At 42.0% G+C, this 25,963-nt stretch overlaps 1 protein-coding gene across 3 annotated transcripts in view; it reads left to right on the forward strand.

The window, feature by feature from the left end:
* The window catches only part of ASH1L (ASH1 like histone lysine methyltransferase), a 155,310-nt gene that overhangs the window by 72,662 nt on the left and 56,685 nt on the right, over positions 1-25,963 (forward strand). The window contains exons 1-4 of one of the 3 annotated variants that reach the window (XM_073323625.1): positions 10,974-11,722; positions 13,172-13,273; positions 18,119-18,857; positions 22,617-22,796. In XM_073323625.1, the coding sequence (XP_073179726.1) occupies positions 11,467-11,722; positions 13,172-13,273; positions 18,119-18,857; positions 22,617-22,796 (1,277 nt within the window). In that variant the 5' untranslated portion in view covers positions 10,974-11,466. Of the gene's footprint in view, positions 1-10,973; positions 11,723-13,171; positions 13,274-18,118; positions 18,858-21,704; positions 21,804-22,616; positions 22,797-25,963 lie in introns of those variants that run through there. The other 2 variants (XM_073323624.1, XM_073323626.1) reach the window with 2 other exon arrangements.

Below are 25,963 nucleotides of genomic sequence, written 5' to 3' on the forward strand. Positions count from 1 at the left end.
GGACTCAGTGTCTACACTGATTTATGTGGGCCCGAGTCCAACCACTCATATCCCAAACTTCCTAGCACCTTTCCAAAATGGGGCCATTCTGTTTCTTTTTTTATGGTGCAGTGCGGGAAAACTTGACTGTCCACCAAACGTGAATGTCCACAGGACAAAGAAAGTGGGATTTTGGGATACTTTTGCTGGACTCCCAGAGCACAAGTCTACACTACTAAGCAATAGGAATTGAACTCTGGATCCTGGCTTGACTCAGTCTTGGACCTTCAGCTCCTGTGGGATCCTGGTACTCTGGGTCCAAGTCCTGGGTTAGCATGATTTGCATATAGAGAGAAGGGGGGCTGGGCTTGAGCCTGAGTTCAAACTATGGGCTTACATTGCAGTGTAGACATGCCCTAATTATTCAAAGCCCCCATGTTCTCATTTCAGGGTATGTGTACACTGCAGTTAGAAACCCACAGCTGACCTGGGCTAAGGAGCTATTTAATTGTGGTGTAGATGTTCAGGTTCAAGCTAAGATCAGGCTCTAGGACCCTGCAAAGTGGGAGGGTCCCAGAGCTCAGGCTGCAGCCCAAGCCTGCTCCACAGTTAAACTTCCCCATAGCCTGAGCCCTGTGAGTCTGAGTCAGCTGGCATGGGGGTGTCTAACTGCAGTGTAGACATACTGTTAGCGATACCACTTGCGCATCAGTTCCTAACAGCTGGGAATGCATTGCAATAAAGTTATGTAAGTAAGCCAGATGATTGTGCTTTGGGCTAACTTCCAGCAAGATGTACATAGTCTTCTAGTGTTCCTTGTAGAGAGCCTCTGTAGGGTTACTTTGCATCATAGAAGAGCGAACAGCCCGTCTGTTGTCTACTTGATACCTCACTGAAACTTTAGGATCCAGAAGAATATACTCATCCTTAGAACTCTGGCCTGAGATATTGAGGAAGAGTATATTTATAATGAGGGCCCCCAATCTCCTTTACCACAAGCGCCATCCCCTCTTTATTTCCCCATTTTGTTTTCACCTCTCTAAAATAAGGTTTTCTTCTAATCTGTCCCAGTCTACCTCCCACCCTGATGACAGTTGGAAGACAAACATGCCCCTCTCAAGGGGCAGAAAGGTTCATACTCTCTCCCTGCTTGCACACACGTGCTGGCCTGCCTCTTTACAAAGAGCAAATTCTGGTCTCCTTGTCATCATCTTCGTGCTGCCAGCTTCTGCTTTTGACAGTTGACCCCCTGCTGTTTGTTTTGGCGTCTGGATTTGTCAGACGAGTGAGGTGCCAATAAGGTAGGTCAGGCCAGAGGATGCATGAGTACAAGTCTAACTGGGTTTCACAGTGGGCCTGAGACCAGGCCTAGCACTTTTTCATCAACACAGTTTCTCCTAGTGTCCTCCCTAATTCCTTAAGAAATTGAGTTGTCCACAAGTGACATCCAGCTGTGCATTTGATTTGTTATTTTCCTAAATTGAACAATCTGGTCACAGCTATTGTATTGCTCTTATGCCTCTTTTTAAAAAGTTCTGAATTTATCTCTTTTCTGGATATTATTTTAAGGCATAATGTTATTTAGAAAACTCCCTTTGTTAAAAATAAACCATTTGTTCACAGTCTTTGTAGTTTGTTAAATATACTCTAATCTGATTAAGACACTTTTATGATTAATCTGTTCCTGGAAGAAAACTGCATCCAAAAGTACTTTCACTATCTATTCATCGAAAGGAGAATCTGCTTTTTCTATCATGCCTAGTTAAGTTTGAGGTTTGTAAGCCATAGTCTGGTGTATAAAACACGCACGTGTTCCATATGGAAGCTGTTCTATACCTCTGATAATTTTTATTGTCCGATCTTCACCTTTTCCAATTCTAAAATATCTTTTTTGAGATGAGGTCACCAGAACTGCAGGTAGTGTTCGAGGTGTGGTCATAACGTGGATATTGATAGTGGCAATTATGGTATTTTCTGTCTTCTTATCTATCCCTTTCCTAATGGTTCCTAACATTCCGTTAATTTTTTTGGCTGTCACTGCACATTGAGCAGATGTTTTCAGAGAACTATCCATGATGACTCCAAGATTTCTTTCTTGAGTGGTAATAGCTAATTTAGACCCCATCATTCTGTATCTATAGTTGCAGTTGTCTTCAGCAGTCATTCCCTTTGTCTGACGCTCAAAGAGTACTATTAACCTGGAAGAACAGGTGGAGGATTACTCTCTCCCTGTCCATTCTGGAGTAAGTAGACTCTATAGTTTCTCTAATGTAGGAACATATAGATCTGGTCACTCACAATGTATTTGGGCTGCACAAATTTCCCAAGGAAAAGTAGTCCACATTGGGTCACTGTCCCAAAGTAGATCTCTCTGTGGTGTCAAATTCAACCCCTGCCTATGGTTATCATACCTTCCCCATAGTGTCATAACCTCATTCTAAATCAGTTTCTCTCTCCTGCTTCAAGCCTATGGCTAGCAAATTCTTATAGCACCTAATCCAAGTTCATTAAAGCTCCTGACCTCTTCTAGTAGCTGTCAAGTCTGACCAGAGTGCAAGCGGAGGATCACAGGGACAGATTTTCAAAGAGCTCAGTACCTAATAGTTCTCATTTAGGGCACCTAAATCAGCAGTCAGGTTTTCAAAAGAACTTAGTTCCCAGTTAGGTACCTTTTTTTCCAATGGAATCTGCTGAATTCTGAACACTTTTGAAAATATGGCTCACAGGCTTTATCTGCTCTTATCTATTCCTAGTCTCAGAACTGTGCTGTCCTTCCTCCCTAAGGTGATCTGTCCCTTGCACACTGGCCAAGAAATTTCCTCCCTATTTTCTGTCCTAACCCCAAGAGCATTATAGAAATGTGCAGGTTTTCCCTTGGCATATATGAAGCCTTCAGTTTGTGTGAGTACAAGATTAAGACAGAGAGAAAACCTGAACTCCTCTTTTTATGGTAGCAGAATCCTAAGAACAGGCTTGCAAGTCTCCAACGGTATTATATTCAAATGGATTGGGTTGTGCATTTCCAAGTCTTGGAAGATTTCCTATCTATGAAAATTTCTAACCTGCTGTAGCAGCATAGTGGGAGGAGACAAGCAGAGGCTTCCAAAACTCTTCATGATCCTGATTGCCCGGCTGCTTATTGCGAATTTGGTCATCTAGAGGAGGACCCACTCTCACTTACTGGTTATTGTCGCAGAACACAGGCAGAAAAAGTCCACAGCGAGAATTTTTAAAAAAAACTATTTAGAACCATTTCCTCTCATATTTCTTATACAATGTATATTGGGTTAGCTGTCAGGTTATATCCAGGTTTCAGAGTAGCAGCCGTGTTAGTCTTTATCCGCAAAAAGAAAAGGAGTACTCGTGTAGCTCACAAAAGCTTATGCTCAAATAAATTTGTTAGTCTCTAAGGTGCCACAAGTACTCCTTTTCTTTTTGAGGTTATATCCAGTTATCTCTCCTTGGAACCTGTGTCAGTTTGCCCTCTTTTAATTGAGAAATTTCTCTTTTGTCCTTACCTGAAGTCTGCAAGTGAAAGAATTTGGCTACCATTTATGTGATTCAGATTCTTAGGTTCTGTCTGGAGAGCACTAAGGAGCCAACAGAAAAGTTGGATTTATTTTTATTTTTATTTGGTCTTGATTCTTCTAAGCAGTGGCTGACCGTATCTGCATGTTACATGTAGATGGATTTATTCCTGTGTTTGTAAATCTTTTTGGATGTAAGAACCTGTTCTCAGTTTATGGTTGAAACCCATGCTTCCAAATATATTTCTGCCATTTGCTTAAGGAAGTTTCTTTAGATGAGACATTTGTAAGCCAGTTTTACATAAAAGTTGCAACACTCTTCTTACAAGTATATGGGCACTTTTTTATTAAGTCTTTGACAGTAGTTTCTTAATGCAACTTTACTTTTTTACAGTTATAATTTAGTAATTATTGCTCATTGAATACAATGACTGAGAAAGTGTTTAAGAAGATTCATGGTAAACAGCATGCTTGAGTACTTTGAGAAAAAAAAATTTAGCCTTTCACCACCAACTATAGATTTATATTATATTATTATTTTTATTATTTATTTTTAATGTAATAGTGCTTAGGAGCCCCACTCATGTACTTCTGTACAGATACACGACAAGAAGACTGTCCCTGTCCTACAGAGCTAGCTTGCCTCTTAGGGTATATATCTACACTGAAATCAAGAGATGTCATTGCAGCACATGTAGATACTGATCGAAGCTAGCTTGAATAACAATAGCAGTGAAATCATGGCAGAACAGGCAGTTACAAAGGCTAGCCCCGTCTACCCATAAATTTGGATACATACTCTAGCTAGCTCAGGTATGTCTACATGTGATTCAGTCACACCTCCCAGTTGCAGTGTAGACATATCCACAATCTCTCAGTACTACTTGAAGATCGCACAGCCACCATTCATAACTGGCATATTGGCTTTATCATGGCAACATAAGATTAATCTCCATCTTCTATATTATTACAAATCTAGTAATGTAAACAGTGTGTGGGTGAAATCTTGGCCACATTTGAGTCAATGGCAAAACTCTCATTGACTTCAGTAGGACAAGGATTTCACTCTATATTTAATTACCTGGAGTAATTCTTATTTGTAATAAGGTCCACAGATCTATGGCTTTGCGTACTCTATTCTGTGCAGCCTTGGAGGCTCCATCTCTGAGAAACCCTCCAGATTTCATCTGCCTTTCCAGGTACAGTCAGGCAGACCAGCGCCTCCTGTTGAAGAGCATTTGTAAAGAAGAAGAAGAAAAAGGAAAAGAGCTTAAGATCTCCAGGCCGATAGGGGTTTGCTTTTATTGGCAGAGAGGATTCCCTGTCTCCTCATTTGCTGGAAACTTCCATGCTCCCTGCTCACCCACACCGAGTGCAGCATGGCAGAGAAGGCTGAGAGGGGAGAACCAGATGTTTCCTGAACTTTCTCTGCTGATTAAATGCCTGCATGGAGATCTGTGCCTGTTCTTTGAAGACCCAGATCTGTCTCAGGTGCTCAGACAGGGGTAGGATTCTCAGCAGCCTCCTCCTCTGAGCAGGAGAGCTCCCAGGAAGCAGTGGCAGCACCTCAGCGACAGCAAAATCCCCCAGGCCTGGCACAGATGACAGCAGCAGGCAGTCTTGGGATCAGCAAGCAGTACTGGCAGCTGCTCCCCATGTGGAACCACAGTATCAAAAGGCAAGGGAAGCTTCCTCTCAACCACTGGAGCCCACATTCACAGCCCTGTGTGTTGACCTTGAAGCAACTGCCCAGTCCCACCCCCATGCCGCTACAGCAGCAGGAAACTACTGTACTGTCAAGGATCCAGAGACAGAGCAAGGAGAGCCTGGTAAGAGGCCCTTGGACCCAGCTCCTTCCTCCATTCTATAGCATGCCCACTGCCCAACCCTGCAGTGGCTCAGGGTGGATTATACCCCGACAGCAATGTCAGCCCAATGCTGTCTTCTAGTGCAGCAAATGGGTCAAGGACTCCCTTTGAATGTTCAGGGTTGAAGCCTGGTGTCTTTGGGGTGGCCACCCCTGTGGGCTTAACCTATCTCCAGGCCACATCCAGGAATCTCCCTTAAACAAAGCCTGGGAGCTGGGAAGTTGCCTTCTGGACCCAGTCCAGCACAAAACTGTTTCTCAGGGCAAGAAAGCCACTCAAAAGAATAACCACAAGGTCCTGCTACCTTCCAGGGAACCATCAGTTTGAAATTTCTCTCCCTCCTGAGGAGGAGGATGATCAAGGGCAGTCGTAAGAAAGAGGTCTCACAGATGTTCAGACCCTTCTAGACACCCTAACATAAAGTGCATACACACACACACACACAAGAGCCCCTAATTCTCTTCATCTACTGAAAAATCTGATTTAGGGGATTCCTCTAGGAGGCCCTCTGGAGGCACAAAGTGTAGTCTGTTTCCCTCAAACTGCATAAGTCTGCGTGATGCAGACAGCCTGATAATCCTCAGCACCTTGCTCCTTTGCTCATTTTCATGGAGTGCAGCAGGGCAGATAATCCTCAGTGTCTGGTTCCATTGGTCACCGTCATGAAGGGCAGCAGGGCAAAAATCCTCAACGCCTTGTTCTCCTGTTCAACTTCATGGACTGTGACAGGGCAGATATTCTTCTGTACCTAGTTCTCTTGCTCACCTTCATGGAGTGCAGCCCAGGATAATCCACCAGCATTTAGATCCCCTGCTCTCCTTCATAAAGTGCAGCATGGCAAATCAATGCAAAAAAGACCAAGCCATAGACATATTCTGTTTCCTCTAGGCATTCATACACACAACCCCAAAAAGGAAATTCTCCCTGCTTAGGGGAGTAAGGCTAACACACCAGATCATAGCTAATTATCAGTTAATAAAATCCTGCGGGGGAACACCACACACAAAGAATAGTCGTACTTGTGGCACCTTAGAGACTAACAAATTTATTTGAGATAAGCTTTCGTGAGCTACTGCTCACTTCATCAGATGCATTCAGTGGAAAATACAGTGGGGAGATTTATATACATAGAGAACATGAAACAATCATACACACTGTAATGAGAGTGATCAGGTAAGGTGAGCTATTACCAGCAGAAGAGCGGGGTGGGGGGGATCTTTTGTAGTGATAATCAAGGTGGACCATTTCCAGCAGTTGACAGGAACATCTGAGGAACAGTAGGGGGAGGGGGGGGAATAAGCATGGGGAAATAGTTTTACTTTGTGTAATGACCCATCCACTCCCAGTCTTTATTCAAGCCTAAGTTAATTGTTTCCAGTTTGCAAATTAATTCCCATTCAGTAGTCTCTCGTTGGAGTCTGTTTTTGAAGTTTTTTTGTTGAAGAATTGCAATTTTTAGGTCTGTAACATTTGGGGACAACGTATACCTTCAAATCAGTGGCGCTATTTCCCCATGTTTATTTCCCCCCCCCCCCCCCCGAGTTCCTCAGATGTTCTTGTCAACTGCTGGAAATGGCCCACCTTGATTATCACTACAAAAGATCCCCCCCCCACTCTCCTGCTGGTAATAGCTCACCTTACCTGATCACTCTCATTACAGTGCGTATGATTGTTTCATGTTCTCTATGTATATAAATCTCCCCACTGTATTTTCCACTGAATGCATCCGATGAAGTGAGCTGTAGCTCACAAAAGCTTATGTTCAAATAAATTTGTTAGTCTCTAAAGTGCCACAAGTACTCCTTTTCTTTTTGTGCATACAAACTATGACACGGCTGCTACTCTGAAACCTGACACGAAGAATAGACTTTCAGGGAAAGTGTATTGTGAACTACAATTATCTCTGCAGATGCCTTAGACAGGCTATAGCTATGTATCTCTGGTCATGCACCCAGTGAATGTGTAATAGTGGAACAGGGATTTCTTGTCAGATCTAAAAACTGGAAAAGCATTGGGCTGTTGTCTTCAGCTGCCACTGCAGGTCGCCATGTCTTAAATATTGGATTGTCATTTTCAGCTGTTGCTGTGGATCACCAGGTCCTAATGTCCTAGTTTTTGCTCTTTTCCCACTATTTCTTCTATCCCACATGTCCCCGGACTTCATTCTATGAAGCCAGAAGGTTCCTCAGAATGCACCAGTCAAAATTTATCCTGGTGTCACTACCAAAGATATATGTGCCTTTTCCCCTGGTGGTGAAGTACTCGTCATTTCTAACTGGGAAAATTTTTTACCTGAAAGAATGGCCTCCTCACTATACAGGCCCTTTGTAGGCAGCCAGGTCCAGGCAGGCATAATCTCCGCCTCCTTCAGGCATAAACACTATCAAGGGCATCTGGCCAACAAGAATAAATATATAAACAAAAGAGAACTGTTATCTAACACCCCAAGGCAGGGGTAGGCAAACTACAGCCTGCAGGTGACATCCGGCCCGCCAGCCGATTTAATCTGCCCTTGAGCTCCTGCTGGGGAGTGGGGTGTGGGGCTTGCCCCGCTCCCGCTCTCCAGCTGGGGAGCAGGGTCGGGAGCCGCTTCGCGCAACTCCTGGAAGCAGCAGCATGCCCCCCTTCTGGCTCCTATGTTTAAGGTCAGCCTGGGGGCTCTGCATACTACCTCCACCCCAAGTGCCGCCCCCGCAGCTCTCATTGGCCGGGAGCTGCAGCCAATGGGAGCTGTAGGGGCGGTGCCTGCTGACGGGGAAGCGCGCAGAGCCCCCTGGCCGCACCTCCGGGTAGGAGCTGGAGTGGGGACATGCCACTACTTCCGGGAGCTGCTTGAGGTATGTGCAGCCCGGAGCTTGCATCCCTGAGCCCCTCCTGCGCCCCAATCCCCTGCCCCAGCCCTGATCCCCCTCCTGCCCTCCAAACCCCTCGATCCCAGCCTGGAGCACTCTCCTGCACCCCACGCCTCTCATCCCCAGCCCCACCCCAGAGCCTGCACCCATAGCCAAAACTCTCACCCCCACACACACACTCCTGCCCCAGCCTGGAGCCCCCTCCCGCACCCTGAACTCATTTCTGGCCACACCCCAGAGCACTCACCCCCCCATGCCCCAACCGCCTGTCCCAGCCCTGATCTCCCTCCCACCCTCCGAACCCATTGGTACCAGCCTGGAGTACCCTCCTACACCCCAAATCCCAGAGCCCGCACCTCCAGCCCAGAGCCCCCTCCCGCACCCTGAATTCCTCATTTCTGGCCCCACCCCAGAGCCTGCACCCCCAGGCAGAGCCCTTACTCCGTCCTGCACCCCAACCCCAATTTCGTGAGCATTCATGACCCGTCATACAATTTCCATACCTAGATGTGGCCCTCAGGCCAAAAAGTTTGCCCACCCATGCCCTAAGGGTACGTCTACACTGCAAAAGAAAAAGGAAAAAAAAAAACCTCTGTGATAGCGTGTCTCAGAGGCCAGGTCAACTGACTTGGGCTCCTGGGGCTTGCATTACCGAGCAACAAATAACAATGTGTAGATGTTCCAACTTAGTCTGGAGCTAAAGCTCTGAGGTCCACCCCACTTGTCGGTTTCAGAGCCCCAGCCCAAGCAGGAATGTCTACGGTGCTGGTTTTAGCCCCATTATGCAAGCCCAAGTCAGTTGACCTGGGCTCTGAGACTTGCTGCTGCTGATTTTGCAGTGTAGACACACCCTGTGTGCCCTGCAGAGCTAACATGGGCAGACAGTATGGCAAGTATGTTCTCTGTCAACCAATTAAAACATTTGCACAGCCTAGGAGGTTTTGCTTGAGGAATAGTCAGGGCATACAGACAGCCATCCTACATCTCCTGCAAATGGGAGCAATTGAACCTGTCTCCACCTCTTCAGGAGAAAAAAGGCCTTATTCCATATTGTTTCTCGTTTTAAAAAAATCAGAAGACTACAGAGCAGTTCTCAACGTCAGGTATCTCAACAGATTAAAAAATAAATAAATTCAAGATGGAGACCCTAAAATCCAAACTAACTGCCATCCACAGAGGGGGCTGCATGACATCTGTAAGATGTCCGAGAAACTCAATTTGTCAGTCTCACAGGTGCTGCTTCACCTTTGCTCTTGGAGCACAACATTACCAATACAAGCCCTTGCCATTTGGTTTGACCACAGCACTGCAAGTGTTTACACAAATGCTGCTAGTGTTAATATCAGCCATCAGAAAGGAAGGTTCCAGTCTCCCCCTTTCTGGGTGACCTCCTTTTCTGAGCCTCAGTCAGTCAGATGGACTGTACTGTCATAGCAATAAGGGCTGCAGAGCCATGGTTTTGTGAGAGTCAGTTTGCAGTCTCAGCATATTCACAGTCTGAGTGGGAACAGTAACTGTCCTCTACAAATTGCAGGAAACAAATGAGAAGCAGACACATCTTATTAAAATGGTCAACTTCTCAAGGGGAGAGTATCCATTCATATGTTTCTGTCTCTTCTGGGATTAGTGGTCTCCCATATGGATATTCTTAGTGCATCAGTGCTCACATGAGGCCGCTACAGAACTTCATTTTATCGCTCCCTCAACTGTCTCTTATCCACTGCTCAACTAAGGTATATCACGCCAGGAGAATTCCCAGGTTGTTCATGAAGGGACAAAGATTGTCCAAACAATAGCACAAGCATACCATAAACTGAGGAGAGCTCAAGGCAATCCAGTATGGTCTCAAGGCTCTGCTCCCATCTCTGGACTTACCTCAAGTGCTGATCAGGATAGACAACAGCTCAGCCCTGTCATACAACAACAGATTAAGGGAACAAGGTCTACTGTCCTTCAAAGAGAAACTCACCTCCTGATGACTTGGGCAAAGGAGAATCTGCAGTCAATTCACTTTTTTCTTATTCAAGGCAAAACTGAATGCTACAGCCAACTGGCTCAAGAAGCAAAAGCTAGAACATCCAGAATGAAAACTACACCTTAGAGGTGTTTCATCTCCTGGTATACAATGTTACTCTCTCAACAATAGATCTGTTTGCCTCCCACCTGAATTGCATGGTTTCAGAGTTATTCTCTTAGGGCATGGCTACACTAGAAACTTCAAAGCGCTGCCATGGGAGTGCTCCCACGGCAGCGCTTTGAAGTGCAAGTGTGGTCGTGCGCAAGTGCTGGGAGAGAGCTCTCTCAGCACTCCGGTAATCCACCTCCACGAGGGGATTAGCTCCGAGCGCTGGGAGCGCGGCTTCCAGCGCTCGGAGCCTGTCCACACTAGCGCCTTGAAGCGTTCAGACTTGCTGCGCTCAGGGGGGGTGATTTTTCACACCCCTGATCCAGGAAGTTAGAGTGCTATAAAATGTAAGTGTAGACAAGCCCTTACTGGTGGGATCACAGACCCAAGGCAACAAAGGCTTTGTTGTAACTATGGCCGAAAGGGACTCTTACATGCCTTCCCTCCCTTTTTATGTCCTCAGAATTCTACAGAAGATCAGGAGTGAAGCAGAACTGGTAATTCTGTTATCCCTATTCTGGCCAAGGAGGCCTTGGGTCTTTGATCCCCTTCACAGGGTATAAAGATCACTCTTCTGCCTTCCATCTAGAAGAGATATGATATTACACGGGCCAATCAAAATCCAGACAGTCTGAGACTAGCTGTCTGGTTTTTGGACAGAACCTCTTAAGTCAGAGGTAACTCAGAGAGGTAATATCCACTATTTTAGCTTCCAGAAATAAATCTACTCAGTGTATTCAAGGGCATGGTTGAGCTTTAACCATTAGTCCCAGGTCAAGCGTCTGACCCCTCCTTACCCCCTCTCACCTGTATTGGTACCACAGATTCTCGCATATCTTCAGAATAGACTCAGGTTAGACCTGACAGTTCAAACACAAAGATCAAGGTGCTACTTTGTCTAGCATCCCCTGTGCGGTAGATAACTGTTGAATTTTCATCATACCCAGTTATCCAGCATTTTTCTTATGAGAGCATAATCTCCTCTGCATCCTCCTGATGTGCATAAAGTTATTTTATGGAATCATACCTGGTTCTGAATGTTGTCATAGGGCCTCCATTTGAACCACTCGTGAAGGTATCTTATTACTTTCTAACCATTAAAATGGCTTTGTTTCATGAGAATTATGTCTGTTTGCAGGGTGTTTGAGTTAGGAGCTCTTTTCCTGGAACTTCATTACTGCATGTTCTATAAGGCTAAAGTGATACTCAGAACCGACCCTGTCTTCATAATCAAGACTAACTCCAGGCTCCCTAGAGCACAGGAAATTGTTCTTCCCTCTTTCTGTCAAGTTCTGTCACACTCCAAAGAGAAATTGTGGCATACTTTGGATGTCCAGAGGTCTCAATGTATATATTCACTACAGAGCACAGGTCAGAATGACAAACACTTCTTTAATGCTTTTTATCCACTGTTTAGAGGGAAAGAAGGCTTCAAAATCCTCCCTTCCAGGTGGCTGAGATATTGTATCTCAGAGGCGTACAAGTCAAAAAGCCTAATTGCATTTTCCAATATCAGAGCTCACTGCCTCAGAGCCAAGGCAGCTTCATGGGCAGAAAGACCATATGCCCCATACAAGAAAATCTGTAAACCAGCCACCTGTTCATCTATTCATGCCACCTTTAAAATTCTACAAGTTGGACATCCAGTCATCATCTGATGCTGCCTTGAGTAGATGGTGCATCTACTGTAGCATCCTTGTAACTATTTGGAAAAGGTTATTCCCTTTCACCTCTGTGCATATCTGTATATAGTTCCCTCCTGAGTGAACACTGCTATAAAATCCCAGTGTCATGGATCTGGGGACCTCATTACATATAAGAAAAGGAAAATATATCCATGTCTTACCTGAAAACTACCTTTCTTAGAATAATGAGGTCCACAGATTCAATCCACACTAAATGGGCTGTTAAGTGGGGAAAAATACTGACTTATTATTTGGCACTCAAAGTTTGTTATTCATTGAATTCCTTGCTCTGCAGAATTCCTTGTTCTGTTTAGTCTTAATGACTCATTTTCCTTACTGATATAGAGTGCTTAATTTTTCCTAGGCTATGGAAATGTCTCAACTGGCGGTTTCTCGGCGGTGGAACCACACCTGCCCTGCCTCTGATTGACAGGGTTGGTCTGCCTCCAAGGCTGCATAGAGCAGAATACCCAGTGTCCTGGGTCTGTGGCCCTCATTACTCCAAGACATGAAATATTCAGCTAAGACATGGATAAAATCTGTTAAATATTTCACAGTCTTATGCAGGCAGCTCATTTATGTTCATTAGAATTGTAATATGATTTACCTTATTATTACATATTATTTTTGGAGATTAAGTGCCAAATTTCTAAGTGGTCCTCTACCTAGCCTTCTCTTGTGCTTGTGCATATAAAGCATTGAACTTTGCAGATACAGATAGCTCCACTCACTTTAAAAATGCAAACTGTATGTACCCAGAGATGCAAGAATTCTTCTAGTCTTGTTTATTTTCCTGCAAAGTGAGGTGTTGGGGGAGTGTGTATACTGTTGCAGATGTACAACCATGAGCTTAAAAGTAGGCCTTTAATCGGAAATACATATAGTAAAAGTTAGTTTAATTGTAAAACAGCCCCCTCTTTCTAGGAGGGTAGTGTTTTTGATTGTTACTAATCATCGGACCTGAGAAACTCTGCCCTTCCCCACTTGCGTGCCCCATACAAACAAGTGTTATTTCTGGTAAAAATTGTTACCCTGCTTTAAACATTTGACATCTGGAATGTGTTTCATTGGCATTTCTAGTTTTAAGTTAATTTAAGTTCTCTTGGGCTTTTGTTTTCTCTTCTCTGCTTTTCAGGCACCCTGCCAGCACAGGACAAGCCCTCCCAGAGGCAGACGGAGAGCACAAATTGCAGTCCTTCCAGAAAGAGATCTACTTCTGAGAGCACATCTTCTACAGGCAAGTAACATTTGCTCTTCACCAAGGTTGTCAGGATAGATACTAATGCTGAGGTCTGCACTACAATAGATAGGGAAGGCAGCAGTTCAAGAGGAGACCTAACCGCACTAGTACCTCAGCACACAGATGCTGGGCTCACCCACCCCAATAAAAGCTTTCAGTTGTGTCCCATGCCCTTTCTTAAAGCAGGAGTTAGTGTTGCAAAACAGTTTCTGTTGTAGCCCTTGCTTTTGGTTGGGCCATTCCTCTGAGATGCTGTCATCTTTGGGTCTGGAACTGGCCGTACCTGTTCTCTGTACAAGGCTATTTCCTTTTTAAAAAAAAAAATTAAAAATGAAGGGGAAAAAAAGGGCAGAACAAGATCGGCCATTATTAGTGAAAGAAGAGAGAAAAAGTGCATTTTCCTTTATCTGACATAAGGATGACACAAAGACTTGACACTTCTGTCTCACCTTTATGTATACTTTCCCTCTAATGGGGTGACTACAAAATAGTTCAGTAACATTTCTCCTGGAAGACACCAATGAAGAATAATTCTACTTATTGAAGTAAGGGGCACTGGAAAGTTTAATAAATCATGAGCAATGATGCAGCCTCAGTCACCCTCTTCTCTGATCAACCATTCATACGCTCTCCTATGTGGCAAAAGTGTACAGTGAAAATCTATAAAGCTACCAACCCTTCTTCAAAGCTCACTGCCTGCATAATGCATACAGAAAACAGCAAAGTGATAACATCTTGGCAGATGGCAAGGTGTGATCATTGCTACAGAATGACTAAGAACTGTGCACATCCTTGACTAAGAACTGTGCACAGATTTGTGACCCTGTCTCCCTGTTACCCTGGCTTGTTTGTCTCATCCACTTGTCACTTCTTGTGTTTTAGATTATAAATAGGCTTGGGAGGATTAGATTTTTATTGGTAAATGTCAATTTGAGTGTATACACACAAACCAACAAAAAAATATTTCTACTGATATTAATCAAAATGTACGGATAGGCAAAGTAAGAAAAATGCTTCTTGAGAACTTGAGATTTTTATTTAAGGATATTTACTTTGTCAGTGTCATCATATACAATTCATCATTAATGATTATAAAGCTTTAAGGCTTTGAATCTCAGTGTCTACTGTCATTAAATAATAATTATCTGATTTCCCCCACAATTTCTCACAACTGTGAAAATTTAAATAGATGAAAATTTTTAAAAAAGCTTAAAAATAAACATTGATATTATCCATTGAAATTATAAAAAAATAAAAATAGAATTCTGCCAAGCTTCGTAATAAGTGCTTTGGGTAGTGTACTATCATTTATTGTATGCTTGTATAGTGCCTATCACAATGACTATATACAATATTTAACAATATAATTGTTAAATAATATGGTGGTGAGCACCTTGAAAATCCAAAAACAGACTATGTCAGTATGTAATTAGATTAGTGGTATGGCTGTTGTTTGCTGTGTAAATTGGATTCAAGTGCACTTATGTAAACTGGTGGTATAGCCATATGCAGTTGATTGACAGCATTCATCATCTATTACAACATAAATTGGATTGGTGGCACAGCCATCCGTCGTTGCAGAAATTGTTGTTATTTTTTATGATTTCCAAGGGTCCACAAGGTGCCAAAATTGCTCAGATCCTTAATTTAAACTGAGAAATTTGAAGTTTTTTTTTTTTAGCATATTCCTGTACAGAGCAAAGATGTTCCATTTGACTTGTTTACACGTTCATTTTAAAGAGACAATTAAAAAGTTGATTTAACCCACTGGCACAAGTCTGTGTACAGGAAGACATTGGAAATTCAGGATATCTCTTGTGCAAGAAGAGTGCAAGTAGAAAACTGAATGGCAAATTTATCATCGCCATAAAGATGAAGCTGCTAGGGCTTCTGGTGTGACCATTTCTGTCTTTAAATTCTTTGTAGATCATGAGCACATTGTGTATTTCAATGTTTTTGTCATAGAAAGCGTCTTTGTTAGCAAGTGCTCTAGGCATGCATGACCAGTGCTGCAGCTGTCATTGGGATCATACACTTTGTCTGATCCTTTTTGGATTAGTTTCAAAACAGGAACACCAGTTCAAGGACGGACCATCAAATGACACGTCTGAAAATGTGTTGTATTGTGTAGTTTGATTATCTTCAGTTAGTGCAGCTGTTTACAATAGCTCAGTTTACTAAACAGATGGTGTGCTTATAAGGAATCCCAGAGACATTCCATTTCCTTAGCATTTTTTATCTAACAAGTTGTAACAGAGCTAAGGATGATTTATTTGTTTTTAATATTGCATCTAAAATTGAAAGCAGACAGTGTGAATCTTCCCCTTGTTTCAGTGAGAATGAGGTTTCTAAGAGTTCACAGTTGACCCTAATAGCTGTGACCTAACCCGTGTTCTTGTATTTCTTTCTAAACACCTTTAAGAAGTGATTTGGTCATAAGAAAATTTTAGAAGTTGAATGGCCAGTTCTTTCTCATTTAAGTTGCCTTCATCTCTGAAAATTATTGTCACTTGTGTTTGTAGATTTGTTACTTTGAGAACTCAGCAGTGTGTGCAGTTTCATTAATATTCTTTTTCTTGTCTTCTGAGTATTTGACTTGGACTGGTGAACACAAAGACTTATCTTCAATTGTTTATGTCTTATCTGTCAGCTAATGCAGTGGCTCTCAATCATTCCAGACTACTGTACTGTATTCCCTTTCAGGAATCTGATCTGTCTTGCGTACCCCAAGATTCACCTCACTTAAAAACAACTTGCTTACAAAATCAGATAAAAAATACAAAAGTGTCACAACACACTGCTACTGAAAAATTGCTTACTTTCTCATTTTTACCATATAATTATAAAAAAAAAATCAATTGGACTATAAATATCGTACTTATATTTCAGTGTGATACTTGAGCCTGTTTTTCTCTTGTGAGACTTGTCTTTCTGGGAGCCAGTGAAGCGACAGCAACAATTAAGTTTTTCAAAATATTGAGTCTGTTACTACTCTCAGGGCCAGCATTGGGGCTGGCAAGCAGGACATTTACCTGGGGCCCTACGCCACAGGAGGATCCGCAAAGCTAAGTTACTTGGGCTTCGGCTTCAGCCCCAGGCCAGGGGGCTCGGGCTTTGGCTTTCTGCCCTGGGTCCCAGCTAGTCTAACATCAGCCCTGCCAACCCCATGAAAATGAACTCACGACCCACTTTGGGGTCACAACCCACAGTTTGAGAACTGCTGATATAGTATATAGAGCATCATAAACAAGTCATTTTCCGTATGAAATTGTAGTACTGACTTCGCTAGTGCTTTTTATATAGCCTGTTGTAAAACTTGGCAAATATCTAGATGAGTTGATGTACCCTCTGGAAGACCTCTGTTTACCCCCAGGGATACATGTACCCCTCATTGAGAACCACTGAGCTAATAGACAATCTCCCTCCTGCCAGAAAATACAAACCTTGTTGACAGCAATGCTTCATGGTGTCTTTCCTTTAAAAGTTATGCTTACACCAAAAGACACTCTACTGTCTTACCTGCCAGCTGTTTAAGTAGATGTAATCTCAATAATTGGCAATAATTACTGTAACATTTTGTAAATGCAAATTTGTAACTGAAATATATTTATGAGAAGACTAAGAGCATTCCTGTTATTCCATAGAGAGCAGAGTTTCTTCTAATAAATCTTATCTGTAAAAACCAACAGGGCATCTTTGGGAAATAGTTCATTTGGAACAAATCCTTTCTTATACTGCATAAACAGCATGGCTGATCTGGAACTCTCTCTTCCAAGTAACAGTGTAAAGATGAAGATGCAAAGCACATAGAATAGCATTCATGTTGTTTAAAAAATAAGCTAAGTTTGTTTCCTGTGTAAATGATCTTGCTGCTTTCTCCAGGTATTCCAGGTTATTTCCTTAATGCACAGTCAGTGTCATTAGCAGTGTAGCTAATGATTTGAAATAGTGCTTAACATTTGATCAGCATTTAAATTATGTGTTCACAGAATTTCTGAGAATGTTATTTGTATAGGAATTGATCCAACTGGGGAAAATTTGTTTCTGAACCCAACAATAGCAGTCCTTTTTCCCCAGTGTTTGTGATCCTGAGTCCTACCCAACTTACTTTCCAGGGCATCCTTGGTGTCCAAGTAATTTTTCTTTATTTAAATTCTAATATATTGGATTCTGCAGGCAGTTCTGGAGACAAGATTCCAAATGCTGATCACCATCTAAGCAGGGGTAGGGAGGAACAGCTATAATTATGATAACGGTTTGGATCATCCCCTTTCATGGTACTTTACAAACACATACAAAGACATGATCCCTACCCTGAAGAGCTTACAATTCAAAGCCCCCCAATCCTGAAAACACTTTCACACTTGAATTCATGTGCACAAGTGTTTTCAGGATCAGAACATAAGAAGAAAAGTGGCATACTCTTAAGCACTTTACTGCTGCAGACTAATGCATCCTTCCAGGCTTTTTTTTAATTGACAATGCCTTTATCATTCTGCCCTGAAAGAAACTGAAGAGGGAAAACAAGGTGTGCTGATCTGGTTAGATCAAAGAGAAAAGAAAAATGTGAAAGAAATTCATAGGACAGAATGCAGGTACCCCTCTTACTTCCATCCCTAGTCCTCCTACCTAGTAAGACTTTGTTACAAAAACAAGTATCTTTACAATGTGTAATTATTGGAAGCTTTATTATAAGAAATTAAAATTTGGCAATATCTCCTTAGTATTTTGAGATCAAGGGGGACATGTAGCCATTGTAATTTGTTTTAAACCTCATAGAATTTAGTGATGATCATAACTAAAATCTGTTCTAGTATGCTTATGTTTATTTGTGTTTTCCAGTGATTGGAATACCCACACGAGGAGCAAAACTGGGGATTGCTGTAGATGATTCAGTGGATAGTTTACTGCAGCGCATGGCACAACATGACAGCCAGGCTGCACTGGACAAAACCATAGAAGCAGTCATTGCAAATGTATCTGTTCCACCTTCAGCTAGCCCTGGTCGAAACCACAACAGAGAGAGAGTCCTGGGAAAACAGGACAGTCTGTTAGTTCCAGCAGTTCCAAGTGACTCTTGCAATGATGGCATCTCACTTCTTTCAGACAGATTACCAAGCAGCTTCTCCCCACATCATCTGAAGAGAAGTGTGGTTGAAGCTATGCAGCGACAGGCTAGAAAAATGTGTAGTTACAACAAGATTTTGGCAACCAAGAAAAATCTGGACCACGTCAATAAAATTCTAAAAGCCAAAAAGCTGCAAAGGCAGTCACGGACAGGGAATAACTTTGTGAAGCGCAAGCCAGGCAGGCCCCGGAAATACCCACTACAGGCTGTAGTTTCAATGCAGGCTTTCCAGGCGGCTCGGTTTGTCAGTCAGGAGTTAGAGGGAAGGAAAGAGAGCAACACTTTACACCTTGGACCTGATACTATCACAGATGTAATCGAAGCTGTAGTACAGAGTGTGAACTTGAATGCAGAGCACAGAAAAGGGTGGAAGAGGAAGAGATGGCTTACAGAGGAACAGGCCAGGAAAAAACAGAAGTCTGTACCAGAAGATGAGCAGGAGAGTAATAAAAGGTAATTCCTTTACATTTCTGTACCTTCAAAGAATTGGCAATTGAAACCTGTAGGAAATGTGTTTCTCCAGAACTTCAACTATTCCATCCCCCATCTTACATACACTGCTAGGTGCATTTCTCTGACAGAGGGAATCGATTCAGAGGGAATCAGCGTGTGCTATTTTTAAGTTATAACTTCTTTTTAAATTTTGTTTTCTGTTAAAGTGAATTTAGTGTTCATTAAAAGTGCTAAATCAGTAGCCCTAATATCAAAGTAATTTTCTTCTCTATAGTACTGGAGGCAGCAGTAGCTCTGTAGGGAGAAAGCTTGGTAAATTTGGACTTAGGAGACCTGGGTTAAATTCCTGGCTCAGCCGTGGATTTCTTGTGTAACCTTGGGCAAATTACTGAATCTGTGTTGTGCCTCAGATTTACAAATAGGATAAAACTTGCCTCTGAGGATAAAATTAATTAATGCTTTCAGATATGATGATGATGAAAGCCATATAAGTACCTAAATAGATACATTTCCCATTCATTGCTCTACCAGTGTGCTTCAGCCTGGACCTGGAGGAACTGCCATTAGGGAGTTAGGTTTTCAGATTTTTAGAAGTAACTTTTGTTTTGGGGTGCCTCAATATTAGGGTGCCCAATTTGAAAAACCTTAAAGGGACTTGATTTTCAGAAGGGGGGTGCCCAACGCTTTCTTAAAATCAGCACTCTTTAAGGTATCTCAGATAGGATCTTTAAACTATTGAATATGACTCACCAAAATGAGAGGGCATCTAAAGTACAGTAATTCTAACATTCAGACTTGCAAACACTGGATACAGAAAATCTTGGAGAAACCTATTCTCCTTCTGGGCTTGTGCTTCAGATGGAGCAATTAATGGAAATTATTTGTCTGACTGATTAGCAAAGAATATTTTTAGGCTATTGTAATTATAGTTGACAGTTCAGGTGACAGAAAGGTTATAACAAAGATTGTCCCTACACCACCCAGTGAAGAAGTGAAAATAACAGTTCCATGCATCAGGGAGGTCTTTGACTTGAATTTTCTTCAAGTGTGGCATATGCCCAATATAAATTAATATATAAAACCACTACATTTTGTGTCAGTTAAGGACGATCTGTATACGACATACCCAACATAAAACCAAGAAGCAAAGAAAATTTAAGGCATACACCTTACCACTAGAGCAGTCACTGTACATCACAGACAATGAAGTGATAAGCTATGATGATGACCACAAATATAACTCTTCCCCAAAAGGAATACCACTTTTCCAGTACCTCCTTCCCCAAACTTACCACCACAAACAGACCACATTTGCCTCAAACTTTTCCTTACTCTCTATTCTGCACAGTTCTGGAAAATCATGCCCACTTATGTTTGGGGAAGAGGGTGCTGGAAGGTGGGCATAACCCAGTTTCAGATGCAGGGAACATAACTGGGGGCATATGTCAAAAGGTAGTTTTACTCCTTTCCTAAACTGCTCAAAAAGGTGTCCACATGCTGCACTGGACAGTGGAAGTAGATAACATAAACCATTATTTTCATCAGCTAACTGCAGAAAATAAAGATTAAATTATGACAAATAATGCTAATAATTGTGTTTAATTAACTACAAATTACATTTACCCCAGACCTCCAAACTCTCATTGTAGAATGTTAAAAATGTGTTTTTAGTTTTTATCCTAGAGGGGCCCAAATTATCGTGAAACTTAGTAATGTGAACTTTTTAGGCCAATTTTAAACTGATTAGAAACCAAAAATTAACAGATGAATTTTCTGAGGATTTTCAAATATAAGTTTTATACAGAAGTTATGTACAGAAAAATTGGGGCAGATATACTGTCTTTTTCATACAAAAAAAAGAGGTTGAACTCTTTTTTAAGTGCAAAATAGAACCCTGTCATAACCATGGCACTTCAACAGCTCCACCTAATTCCTTTATGTGGGAAAGCTAAATTCTACATCAGTTAGTCTTCACCAACAGAGGGACAAATCTCAGTGCCATCTCTGTATCCCTCAGTAAGATATGAGTAGAACTTTCCCCTCACTGGTCCAGGATGTGTTGGCCAGGCAGTATTTACTGTTAGCGTTTGTATATAACACCACAGATCACGAGTTGCTCCTTATTTGATTCTTAAGGTAGCAAGACTTTGCATTGCTTAAAATAACATCATAAGAATGGCCGTACTGGGTCAGCATCTGCTTCAGACATTCATTAGCTAATAATTCAACCTATGCAGCAGCAAGCTGCCATTCTTACTTTTACAATAGCTTTAGAAACAAAGCTTAAAGTAGTCTATATTGTATGGGGTTGCAGACCAAGCCCATCAAAATAGAGAACTCTGAAATGGGTCAGGTGTGGATAAGACCATTATGAGCACATCTAAATTGCACACTCCTTGTGGTGGTGAGTGGAGTACATACACTGCGTGCCCTTTAGTCCAGGTATAAATAGGAACGCTGTGGGTATGTACTCTACGCACCCAAGCAATGCCTCACCTGTCTATACTGCTGTTTTTAGCAATGTGATGTCTTGCTGCCTCCCCACTGCTGGAGTCTTTCTCTGCCACAGGGAAAGGCTTCAGCAGCAAGGAAAAGACTCTGGGAGCAAGGAGGCAGTGTACAAAGGCTCTGGCAGCTTCCTGCTGACAGAGCCTTTCGCTGCTGCCTCCACCTTGCTAAGTCTTTCCCTGATGTGTGTAGCTAGATACTGCAGCATGAGTGCAGCCTGCTTTTCACCACAGCATGTAGCAAAAAATACCCTACATACCAGTGGCATGCAGTGTAGACATACCCTATGTTTAATACCCAGTTTTTATAACAATTGAATATTATTCCATCATCAGGGCATTTCATAGAGACTACGTCAAGCCCTGTTTAGAAACTAAGGACCTGATTATCCTCTCAGGGTACGTCTACACCATAAATGAAGGGGTGTTTGCAGCACGGGTAAGTGTACCCACTCTAGCTTTAATCTAATTGGCGTAAGTAACATTGTTAGTATGGATGTGGCGGTGCAGGCTTTGGTGGACATTCTGGGTATGTATTCAAGTTCCTGGCCCACCCTGGGTTCTGTGCCGTTGTGTCTTCGCTGCTACTGTTACCCATGCTAACTAGACTAAAGCTAGCATGGGTATGCCTACCTGCACTGCAGTCACACCTTCATTTGCAGAGTAGACATACCCTCAGTTACACTCACCAACACGGGGTTGTCCCATTGACTTTAGTGGAGTCACTTCTGATATATATTAGTATAAATGAGAGAGAATCAAGCCCTAGGTCTTCATGACTATGAGGAAAATAATCATCTTAAAATTCTGGAGGAGTGCTGAATAACTTCCTCAGTTTGTTAACAAACAGCTTACTGTTTCCAGAACCAAAAATGAATTTATGTTGAAATGAAATTAGTTCTAAAGTTTTAAATATTTCTCTCTGTAGGCTGGAGAAATTTAGTAACATGGTGTGAGCATATGTGCCTATTTGTATATACATGCACAGACTGCTAGACACTTGTTTATGATTATACATATATAAAACAGATATTTAAGTTACTTTGTGCTTTACACTCCAATAAAGTTGATTTCTTGTTTTTGTACAAAGTTAATTGTTACTTGTAAAATATCCTGTCTCAGTTCCAAAAATTGGCAAAAAAAAGTTTTAATATGATAGTCATCTGGCCATTCAGAGACTTCTTTGTTGGGCTTCTTTGTACAATATAGAATAATACTGGTGAAATAAGTTCATCTTTACATTTTCTTCCAGCTTTTCTGAGACATCAACTGAATCACCTAGTCACCTCGAAGCCATAGGGAAGGCACATGAATCTGAAAACACTGAGCAGCATTTGCCTACTTTTACCCAGCGTGAGAAAAAGGCTCCTAGGCCCCCAAAGAAGAAGTACCAGAAGGCGGGGCTGTACTCTGATGTGTACAAAACAACAGAGTAAGTAGTACCAGTGAAACGCTGCTGTCTGATATTCCAGGAAACTCTCTTCTTTCAACTAGAACCTTGAAGAGCTGCTACTAATAAGCAGCTGAAATAAAACCACCAACTTAATTCAAGCCTGTGAAAAATTACATGCATGATAATTATCAGAATCTGACCCAGTGAAGATTTAAAATGTAACCCCAGTCAGAAAACAACCGCCAGCAATCTGAAAGTGTTGCTGAGTATCAGCCTTGAAGAAGGTAAGACAGCTTTATTCAACAACCTAAAAGATCATGACAATAAAGGGGCTGGCGGAGCTTAAGATACTCAGGTACTGAGCACAGTGTCAACATAAAACGGGCCATTAGTTGTCTTGCTTTTATTGATTTATGATAACACAGTCATCTTTAGTGTGACTGGCTTGTAAAGTGAGGGAACTTCATGTTTTACCAAAGATGCATCTCTGCTTCCTATTCATTTTATAGATAAGTGCTGTTCATCTGCTTCTTTCTATATGTGATGTTTAATGTAAAGAACTGAGATTTTTAAACTTTTTTTCACAACATAGCTCACAACTTAATAGAGAGATTGTTTCATGGACATCTCTCCTCCCATTTCTGATTGCATGGACCGACTTCCCCTCCCATTTGTGATCATATAACATCCCTGCCACAGCTACAGCAATTGTTTATGTTAGTAAAGTATTGTATTTTTAGTTTCCTTTGAATGGGATTTGGCAGATGGAAACCAAGAGGAGGGCAGGCATCATGTGACCAGTGAGCTCTCCATAGACAATTAGCAAATGCCTCAGAGACTACAGTGAGACCTGCTGGTGTATAGTTTAGTAACTGTTCCCAGTTACATCTCTTTTCACATTAGAATGTAGTTATTTGAGCAAGACTGTAAGAAGAAGCTGTGAGGTTCTTGTTTTGACCAAAATGAGACTGCAGTTGCATTTTTATTCAGCTGTTGTTTGTTAGAAAGCACTTCCTCCCCGAGCTGTGGTAGTGGTACTGTCCTTCGGATGTTCTGTTTCTCAAGATGAGAGTCTTTTCTGAAATTAAGCGTTAAATGTCTAGTTGTCTGAGCATTTTTGTTTACAGTAGAATATTCCCACTGGAGCAGATAGACATGTTACCATGGCTGAGGAACTGAGAATCTTTTTTTTCTTTGTAATAAAATGTTAATGATCCTGCCAGAAGCCTACCCAGACAATTGGAGCACTCATTGCAGGTGTGGTGGGCAGACATGTCACTTTTCAAATTTTAATTAAAAGTTCAAGTGAATATCTAGATTTATCAGAATTGGGCATGAATGTAGAGAAGTTCAGCGCAAAGTCTATATACTATTACTAACCCCGTAAGCTCTCCAAACACAATGTGATGGGGTGTATAGACCCCACACTGATGACAAAAGTGCCAGAGACGCCCTATGTGCAGGAGTAGCCCTGCTCCTCTGGCCCTGTCAGTTATGTATTGTAGGGAGCAGGCCTTTAAAAAAGAGGAAACTGTAGTCAGCAGGGGAGAGAGATCACCCTGAGCAGGAAACTGAAGCCACAGGGGGAACTACTGTCCAGGAGATCTCCATCCAGGACCTGTGGGGAGCCCAGCAAACTCCCATGGAAAGCCTGACAAAGTGGGCCAGATTCAGCAGCCCAGCTGGAAGGACTCCTTGCAATCTGCTGCGCAGATAGCCCAGAACTAAGAAGGTACTGTTGGCCCCAGGAAGAAGTTATTCTTGGGTACACTGAAATACTTAATTTTCCTTTTGAGTCCCCATCAGAAGAGACTTAAGAAGGCCTGCAAAGGGCATGGTTCCCCCTTACAAGGACTAAGAAACAGGAGCCTATATATATGTCCACCCCCCACCTTGCATGTAGATAACTGGGCATGTCTGGCGTCTCTTACCCTCTGGGGGGAAAGCTAAGGAGATTCTTGTACATAGTACTTAGACCTTGTGCTGGTCCTCTGCATTGGGGCAAATTTCACTCTTAAAGCAGTGTTGATGAGCTCCAAAAGATAAATAATAATACCTAGTACTTAATAGCACTTTTCTACAGTAGGGACCTGATTTTCAGAGATTCTGAGTACTTGCAGCTCCTGTTGATTTCATTTGGAGATGTGAATGCTTAGCACATCTGAAAATCAAGGCCTATGTCTCAAAATACTTTACAAAGATAAGTAAGGATTATTATCCCGCTTTTGCAGATGAAGAAACTGACTGATTAAGCATTTATAAGTGTGCTTGTCACTATAGTATCTAGAGTGGTACAGAGGAGTTAGGTAACATGTTTTAAATCTTCACAGAGTTCCCCACTTTAAGTCCTGTGCCAGGTCTTTTGACAGAAATAACATTGCTGCCACGCAAGGCTTCAAGGCTTCATAGGTGTAGAGTGGAAGAAATATGAACCTTAAGAACTCCAAAAGGGATGTGGAGAAATTCCTTGCTATGGTGGTTTATTAATACAGATATTTAGAGCCAGTTTTTACATTCTTTCTCACAATGAGTAGGACCTTATTCCATAAGTAGTCCCATTTGTATCAGACTGCTCATGAAATAAGATATTATTCAGTGTGCATAAAGATAGTGGTCTCTGGCCCATAATAATCATCTTAAATTTTTTTTTAAATCGACTGATTAAGTCAGTCACCAGTCTCTCTTTAAACTGTAAAGAGACCGCTTTGACTGTCGGTGCCATAACTGACTGAAAATGATGTAACTGATCTGCATTGGCTGAGTTCTTTGCAAGTGGAATGTATTACAGGATGCAGCCTAACAGGATCCTTGAAGTCAGTAACTAATTATTGTCTCTTGGACTGCATACCACCATTTTAAAAAATTACTGCTAGTATTTTGCATATCATAAGCTTCTACAAGACTGAACTGTAAACTGAAAAGTTGTTCTTTAGTCCCATGCAAAGCTAAAAAAGAATCACTTATATCTGTCTTTTAAACAAACTTCTAATGTAACTGTCAACATGCACAAAATAATTAAGAAAATCAGGGTGTATGAAAATCACTGTAAGACATAAATGTGATATATCCCCTTCACAACCCACACCAGAGATTCCTGACTATGATCCAAGTTAAAAAATCCATGTCTCTTAGGCACATCTGACTTTCCTGTTTTTACTTAGAGACAGATTGTGAGCGCCTCACTAACATCGGTGAGCAGTTATTTA

Source organism: Lepidochelys kempii, chromosome 24 (assembly GCF_965140265.1).
Source record: "Lepidochelys kempii isolate rLepKem1 chromosome 24, rLepKem1.hap2, whole genome shotgun sequence".
Lineage (NCBI taxonomy): Eukaryota > Metazoa > Chordata > Testudines > Cheloniidae > Lepidochelys > Lepidochelys kempii.